The sequence below is a fragment of the Charadrius vociferus genome, unplaced genomic scaffold (genome assembly GCF_000708025.1).
Source record: "Charadrius vociferus isolate BGI_N301 unplaced genomic scaffold, ASM70802v2 scaffold7, whole genome shotgun sequence".
Taxonomy (NCBI): domain Eukaryota; kingdom Metazoa; phylum Chordata; class Aves; order Charadriiformes; family Charadriidae; genus Charadrius; species Charadrius vociferus.
This window is the reverse complement of record NW_009649308.1, coordinates 3,730,952-3,739,488: the sequence shown is the minus strand read 5'-3', so window position 1 is coordinate 3,739,488 and position 8,537 is coordinate 3,730,952. Positions and strand designations below refer to the sequence as shown.

The 8,537-nt window shown below is 47.5% G+C and overlaps 1 protein-coding gene across 1 annotated transcript; it reads right to left on the bottom strand.

Moving 5' to 3' along the window:
* Nucleotides 1-3,939: 3,939 nt before the first annotated feature.
* Nucleotides 3,940-7,571, bottom strand: HMGB3 (high mobility group box 3). The gene is made up of 4 exons (XM_009889264.1): nucleotides 7,415-7,571; nucleotides 6,756-6,895; nucleotides 6,007-6,181; nucleotides 3,940-5,447 (listed from the first exon to the last, which is right to left on the bottom strand). Exons 1-4 carry the CDS (start codon nucleotides 7,562-7,564, stop codon nucleotides 5,304-5,306), a joined length of 609 nt encoding a protein of 202 aa, XP_009887566.1. The 5' UTR covers nucleotides 7,565-7,571; the 3' UTR covers nucleotides 3,940-5,303.
* Between the last annotated feature and the right edge of the window lie 966 nt (nucleotides 7,572-8,537).

Here is an 8,537-nt window from a genome sequence, read left to right as displayed (position 1 = left end):
GCTTTCACGCCTCCCAGGCTCTAAAGGTCTCTACCCCTCCATCCCTCCCCCAGCACCGGGATTGCTGCCCCACACAGGCTCCCCAGTCCCAGGGAGATCACTCGTTCTCTCTGCCACTGCTTAAGAAAAAGACTAACCCGGGTTTAGCTACTTTGGAGGTGTTTCTGTGAGACCATGCCATGTCCAGGAACAAGAGAAGGAGGCACTCACCATGCAGGAGATGTAGCCATGAGCTCTAGCAGGGCTGCGGCTGCTTCCTCCTGCAGAATTTAGGGATGCGGGTGTGGGAGGGCACTCAGGGCTCTTAGCAGCAGACAACTCTAATCAAGGTCATTAGCACAGGCAAGGAACTATCCCTCATCCCCATCAGGCTTTAGCACGTACCTATCAGACCGATGAGATGTTTGCAGAGTGCTTTGAACACAGGTTGCCAAATCCTGCCCAAGCAGGCGCAGGCACACACCGCGCTCCCACCAGAGCCCAGCCTGCCGAGAAGGGATGAAGACACTTGGTAGGACACGAAACCCCCTCCGGGCACTCTGGTTATTCGGTCCCTTCTCCACTGCCAGCTGAAACACGTTTAGAGAGCAACCGAGGGGGTCTCCAGCATTCTGTGCTTTGCAGCGCAGCTGCAATTTGAAATTCAGTTTATTGCATTAAAAGCTGGTGTAGCCCTAGCGGAAAGAAATAAATATGTCACTTGTCACAGTTCTTCCCATTATCTCTTAGGGGACAGTGAGCTCGGGCTCACACTCACAGAGGGGAGAGTGGGGCTTGTCAGAAAGCGAACAACAGCGCGGCCGTAACCGCAGCATCCTGCTCTTGCCCCAGCAAAGCCAGCGGGGAGGTCCCGTCCCAGCCGCTGCTTCTGGTCCAAGCCATGCTTCCCAAAACCCTCAGCAGAAGAGAGCTTACTTGGGGGATGTTTCTCTGCCCGCGGAACGACAGCCTGAGTAAGCAAACGGAAAACATAAACACCAGGCGGCTGCCAGAACTGCGCTGGAGGCTGGAAGCGAAAAGCCATTCACCTGCCACCGCCTGAGCCGGGGCCAAGAGAAGCCCTCGCACCTCGCTGCTGTTCCTGCAGGGTTTATTAGGGGTGAATAAAACCAAAGAAAAATCAGCAGTTCAAAGGGAGCAGATGAGAGAGGTGTTTCGACTCTGCCTGTATCCCCAGTACGATCCCCAAAGCAGACTCTCACCTTCCTATGGACCTCCGTTAGAGCTGCAGCCGTTCGCTGCTAATTGATTCAATATGCATTTGGACTAGGATTTTTAATTAATTTTATTACAGAAAAATTAATGCACTGCTTCCCCACAGATGCATTAGGATACCAACAGGAGTGGTAGGAAACCAGCCAGCAGCGTGGCATTGGTTGTGACTGCTCGTGAGGAGTGAACCCCCCACCAGCAGTGGGGCATTTCCCATGCAGTCCCTCCCCCCGCTAGTCTAAGGGCTCACACCAAATATTTACCACATTTCAACCGAATTTAGAAATGTACAGGCTACAGAGCAGCAGGAGAGCATCACTCCTCTGCCTCCCCGGGCCGTGCTAACAGATTACCGGGCTCGTTTTCGGTAGCGGCAGGCTCTGACCTGCACAGAGCAGCCCCGTTCATCCCATCACCCTCCCAGTGGGTTCATTTTCCAAGGGACACGGTGCATTTTGGTAGCGACTGTGTTCTCAAGACTCCGTACAGTCCCCAGCGCAAACCAAACGGTACCAACCGTGGGAAAGGACCCGCAGGAGGTGGGCGAGTGCCCCCGGGCAGCGCCCTGCCTGCTTCTGCCCATCTCTGCCCCACATCAGCACCAGCAGATGTTTTCCCTTGCGCCAAAGCTCTCACACCTCTGCCACTGTTTTAGGCACCCGGAGGGACCACCTCATCCTGTTGAGCCATCCTCCACCTTCCCAGAGCAGTGAGCGGGCTTTAAAGGCTGCACAACCGGCACTGTCCCTTCTTCTTCACCGAGCCCCTCATCCTCACAGCCCGCCTCAGCCAGCACCGGGGGGATGCAACAAACCACGTTTTGGGAACACAAGCCACCTCGCAGCCAGCTCTGTCCAATTCACGCAAGGAAGAGTCTCTCTTCATCCCTCCCTTTCCCCAAATCTATTTTATCATTACCCTTCCCTATATATAATGGAGCTAATAAAAGACATATTTACTCTGCTTGGCTTAGGACTAAAGTCAAACTAGAAGTTTTAGCTGTACCACAGCCCAAAGCAGAAATGTCTGCTCTGCAACACCACAAGCATTTCAAAGCAGAGACGAAGAGCATTTGGAGGGTGTTCTATCAAAAAAAAAAAAAAAAACCAAACAAAAACACAGAGCTGGGTGAAATTAAGCAGTTCCCAATATTTGAGATGACATCTCAGAACACAAAAACCAGTGGTGGTGGTGGAAATCATATGTTACTTATATACATTCACACTATGGTATTTATCAATGGCAGAGTATTGGGGGAAGAAATATCATCACTACATCTGCAATATCCAAATTTGAGTCCCTGGAGCCCTGCACTAGTATTGTATTGAACAGCACCCCTGAGGCACGCCGTATTTTAGGAATTTGCAGAGCAGGAATAGGTAGCGCGCCATAAGGTCCGAGACCTTAATCAAGCCCTGCAACTCGATAGATTTCCAATATAAGGAAGACAAAGAGGTGTCAGCTCTAGTTCGTATTTGCTAACACTATCAATAGGGGCTCAGCTCACTAGCAGTTAATTCAAAGCCAAGCTCGATTTGCACAGCAGTGATCTACACTAATTCCCATATGTGGCTAAGGGGAGATTTTGCCAACTAGACAATAGAAACAGTATTACAGCTCCTGAAACGATGCCATCGCTTTTCTCTTCTGCTCCACCACTTCCCCATCAAATTTCCATGTGCTGGAATCTCCAGTTGTCTTCTCCCTTGCATCAGAAGACGTGCAGAAAGGGTAGCAAATACAAAGGTACCTATTTCTTTTCCAGATGCCGCTTTATTGAGGCTTTTAAAACACAACTTCCCATAAAACGGGGGCCAATTCACACTTGGGGTTTTGTGCATTAAAAACACTAAGAATTGCCCTAATTAAGCAGTTATAGAAATGTTTAAGTGACCCAACTGTAACTTAGACTTAAAAAAAAAAAAAAAGAAAATTGCCACATGTTGCTATATTTCGTAAAAGTTTATTAGCCTGCTTCATCCGATACCACGTTTTGCTTGGTTTTGCTTTCAGGTTCTAGTCCACCTCAACACTAGATCAGACTGTTCTGCCAAGATACTATGGTTGTTGAGAAGTCCCAGAAAGCCAGATGTGCTACCCAATTAGGCAACGAAGCCGTTTTAGCCACATTAGAAGCAGTTACTGCCTGTAAGCCTGGCCCTCATTAATCTGCAGTTTGGCTCAAAGGAATGGGTGGCAGCAGCCGGTACCCACAGTTGACACTAATGAGTTACCCTCTTCTCTTAAGTCAGCTGCACCCCGCAGCTTTGACCTGCTATTAACACAAGTATCCTCACACCCCCGTCTCCTCCGCACTGCCAAGCAAACACCAACTGCCAACTACAGCCAGTGCGGGGAAGGAATTCAAGGGTAGGGAGGACGTGCTACAGTTTTCCCAGTTCGTGCAGTTTCCGTGCTGAGGAAAAATGAGGTTCGAGTCACCGGCGAGAGACCTGGTATCACCTCTCCTTTCCAAGGGCTGCAAAGCATCCCCAGCTTGGACCGGGAAAGACGCAGCCAGGGGGTCACCAAAGGGGACGAGAAACCTGCGTTGCTCCCCCCAACCCACCTCACAGCACCCGATTCGTATCAGAACTTGAGTCGCTAAGAGAGAAGACACAGACTAAGTACCTGCGCCACGCTCCTACTTCAGCAGGGAGTGAGCCCAGGCGCCGGGCTCCCGCCAGGAATGCAAATGCTAGAAAAAACCACAAGTCTGAAACAGTGTAACACAGGACAAAAAAGGCACATTTTAATATGTACAGCAATGCATTTGGGCTATAAATTTACCCAACACAACTGAAAAAAAAAAAATCCAAACTATGCTTTTATACTTATTTCATGGTGTCAGCCTCATTCCTAGCCACCTACCTTTCTCTGCATCTCTGAATGCTGCTATATACACACACAAACAAACAATTACGTCATGAATGTTCATTTAGGCTCCCAAGTTCAAGTAATAAAGTTCAAACTTGCATAGCATCTTATGCCACTCAGCCATAAACAGTTACGATTGCATATTAGCTGGAGCAGCCATCTCTTTCAATTCAGCCAGTTTTGGCTGGCCACCATTTATTTTTTTTTTATTTTTCTTTTTTTTTTTTTTAATCCTTGAGTCAGAATGTTGCCTAAGTCACCAGCCCTGAGGGATGCCACAGACTTCAAAATGAACCTCTTGCTGTTGTTAAGATCCTTTTAAACCAGAAATTTAGAGTGTTGTCAAGAACAGTTTTAAAAATGTAATACTGTTTATTTTGCTTCAAAAACATTTCAGCATTCTAAACATACAAAAAAAACAGAACGTTGCAAATTCGTTTAAGTACAGAGTGTTTTTGAACTTCAGTTGCTGCACTGGCTCTTCACTTGGTTGACGATGAAGAGATGTCTACAGTTTCAGTTTAAAAACTACCGCACTTAACTAAAAAAATCCATACACTTCTCATGCCAGCTGAACCCCCTTCCACAACTAAGAATGGCAGCAGAATGCTATTTCACTATATACAGAAAGACAACTTTAAGCTAAATGGACGCCCACTGTAGTGTAAATAGATCTACCCTCACAGTGCATGCTTCGGGCCATGGCACCCCGGGGAACGTACAGCCTTTCCAAGTCATCACTGCTCCTCTAAGGCATCATAACTCTAAGCATGTACCACAAGAATCTGTCTAGTTTTTACAAACTATAGATATGTACAGTTTATAACCCAGGATTTTCTAGCCAATAACCATATAGTAACACCACCTTACAAATTAAAAAAATGCTTGAAACATTTTTAAATGCTTTGTTACACCAACAGCAAAGTGCACAGAGTTAGGAGAACACTAGAGCGCCTTTTCATTTTAAAAATGTTTGGAAATATGTACAACTTTGATACAGTTTCAGGGTGCTCACTACACCCATGGCCACTTCATGTAAACCAGTTACAATTTCTAGAGCACTTTTAGAAACTACAACGCGATCGGAATCCAAATTTTTTTTTTTTTAATTAAGCCTAATAAGGGCAAGAGACACCATCTCAAATAAGAGGTGCTTCATTTATGGTGTTTCCCCTACTCTATGGTATTCACATGGAGACAAGTATTGTACAGTTTTATTCATCATCATCATCTTCATCCTCCTCTTCTTCATCCTCCTCCTCCTCTTCGTCTTCTTCCTCTACCTTTTTCCGAGCAGCTTTGGTTGCTGCTCCCTTTGCGCCATCAAACTTTCCTTTAGACTTGTAGTCTGCAACATCCTGCAAAGTCAAGGGGATGTCTTAATTTGCTCTAAGCAGCAAACACACACAGCATTTGTACAGCAGCGGGCGTGAACGGAAAGGGACTGGCCTTCCACAGCTGCACCCCCAAAAGGGGACAGCCAGCAGCACAGCACACAGGTATGCAGACACCCAAGCGTACTCAGCCGCCTCTGGATGACGGAGACCTTGAACCCTGCGTTCGTGGTTATTTCTCAGAGGAGGAGAAGAGAACCCAGCCTCTCTTAAAAGTTTCCTGCTGGTGGGACAAAGCTCCTTCGACAGCACAGCAAACCCTTTGCTGGAGCAACACGAGCAGCCGCTGCTGCGCATCACTGGGGGAAAGCTCTCCCTCCTCGCCGGAATCCGCCCGTGGCTCTCTAACCTATTCCGTCCCAACGTACGCAACGTTTGGCCATGCTGCGCGCAGCGCAACGCGAACAGGTCTGTAAGCTGGAGATGCTCACGACGCTGGGGCCACCTTAGCTGGGTCTACACTACAGAAACGCATCGACACAAGAGCCGGTACAGAAGAGGCACAAGTGAAAAGTAGCCTTACCTTCTCATACTTCTCCTTCAGTTTAGCTGCCTTATTATTATAAGGCTGCTTTTCACCATCACTGAGGTTGTTCCACATTTCGCCCAGTTTCTTTGCTACATCCCCGATGGATATGCCAGGGTTTGTGGACTTGATCTTGGGGCGGAACTCTGAACAGAAGAGGAAGAAGCCAGACCTTGGGGAGAAGCACCAGAGGACAGTCAGCACTGCAGCAGCACGCCCGGGGAGCACCAACCCCTTCCTCCATCCCTCACCCACAACGTCCACACATGCACTCACAGGCTGAGTAGAAACACTTTTTTTAAAAAAAAAAAACAAAAACCAACAAAACACACAACCAACCAAACTGACCCACAAAACCAAACATATTTTGATTTAACCGAGACCCATGCTTGTAGCCTTCAAAAAATGCTGTTTTTAATCAACTGTTGTCTATCCGCCCCCCTCATCCCCCCAATTTCATCTTAGATACACAAGTCTCACTGTGACCCGGGTCATTTCCATGTCTTCCATCACTGTGAGTTTAAGGGTACCAAGCACTGACAATTCCTGTTTAGTGCTCTACATGCTCAAGATTACAAGCTGCCTAGAAGATTTATGAGACAGTATCAGTACACTATGAATATTACCAATATTGCTATACCAACAGCACACCCCATCTACTTCCTTTACAGAACCCTGTCAGCTGTGTCACAGGGCGTGAAAACAAACCAAAATAGTGGTGCATTTAATGCCTCAAGATTACTTACGGTGGTCGTTTTGGGGCATTGGGGTCCTTCTTCTTCTTGCCACCCTTAGCTGGTCCATAGTCCTTCATTTCTCTATCATATCGTACCTTATCAGCCTTTGCCATTTCATCAAATTTAGCCTTCTCCTTGCTTGACATGGTCTAAAAAACCAAAAAACAAGACACCGAACCTGTGATTACCCAACTGTTCAATAGCTGGCAAACTTTAAGTAAACAAGGCAACACATACCGACTCGATAGGGGAGTTTCAGAATTTGTTTGTTTTCTAAGTGGACCACCTTGGGGACGAAGGTCCTGTACTGGGGACCGCAGCCACCGCTGGCATACTCAGCCAGAGGGAAGCAACGGGAATGGGACAAGCATAGGCAGAGTCCTCCTTGAGGACACAGGCCTGGAGGGAGGTGGCTGCCAAAGGGCACTGCTTGGGAACAGGAAAAAAGGCCAGGCTGTAGTGCAAACGCCGAAACGGGCAGATACGCTGGGCTGAAGCCTTCAGGATTGTTACAGAATCAGCAGCACCCGATCAATGGCCGGGACGCAGGGCCAAGAACAGCACACAGACCAAAACAGCCCCGGCTCCCTTCACATTTGGACACATGCACGTCATCCTAGCAGATAGCGTAAGAAGTTATCCCATCAGGAAGTCACAAATTAAGATACCTTCCACCTCTCCGAGCACTTCTTGGAAAACTCTGCAAAGTTGACTGGAACCTCTGGGTTCTTTTTCTTATGTTCCTCACGGCACGTCTGCACAAAGAAGGCATAGGCAGACATCTTGCCCTTGGGCTTCTTCGGATCACCTTTAGCCATCTTGACTCTGCAGGGAAGAGGGAAAAAGGGAAAAATTAACAAGAGACTGCATTTCAGGACGAATGTATATACATATGTGTGCATACACATACGGTACACATATTTTTATATATCCATATATACGCACACCCCACCATCCCTTGAAGTGATGTCCCATCAGTAACACATTCCTTTCTTCCCCCCCAACGCCTCTTACCACCTCCAATAATGAGACCTAAATTATTCTTCCTTGACACTAGGGTTGCGACTTGAGCCAAGTGAAACTGGTGGCTGGATTTAAGTTTTATACCGACACATGTTTACATCATGTCCAAAGACTGGAGACAGGCTATTAAATACACATACTCCTGCCCATTAAGAGTTATATACGAACTAATATAAAATATTTGTTTTAGTTGGCTACTGCACCGGGGCTCGAGTGGCACACACAGTGCCAGGCTGTGACTTAGCCCTTCAGGAGCTGGAGTTTGTGCGTTAGCAGCTGTTGTCCAGGTAGAAAGGCAGGACAGATTATTCCCCTGCCCCATAAAAGTGCAATAACCTCGTACGTACGGGAAGGTGTGCAAATAAAGGCTACTTTTAAACACAATAGCACCGGTGGAGCTCTGCGGGTGAGGAGCGCTTGCTCTTGCTCCACCAAGTGACACATGTTCAGAGGCGTAGTGGTCAGTGCAGAGATGTGATTAGCAAGTCACTGAGAGGACGATGCTAACTTTTGGGATGTATTTCTTTCCCCCTCTTCTGTATTGTTGGGGTGTTTTTTTTTTCCCCTCAAAAAAAAAAAAAGGAAAGAAAAAAAATATCCCGCAGCAATATTTCCTATTTACAGCTTCTCAAGCGCTTGAAAATTTAATTTTTATTGGCGCGACGTTAATATTTAATTACGCCCGTTCGCCCCCCGAGCGCAGCAGCAGCGGCACGAAGCGGCCCGGCCCCCGCGGCGGCGGAGCCCGTCGGAACGGGACGGGACGGG

Coding starts and splice junctions, on each gene's coding strand:
- HMGB3 (XM_009889264.1), bottom strand. CDS start 7,564: ATGGCTAAAGGTGATCCGAAGAAGCCCAAGGGCAAGATGTCTGCCTAT. Junction 6,182..6,755: donor AATGCCCCAAAACGACCACC/GTAAGTAATCTT, acceptor CTTCTCCCCAAG/GTCTGGCTTCTTCCTCTTCT. Junction 5,448..6,006: donor TGAAGGAGAAGTATGAGAAG/GTAAGGCTACTT, acceptor TTGACTTTGCAG/GATGTTGCAGACTACAAGTC.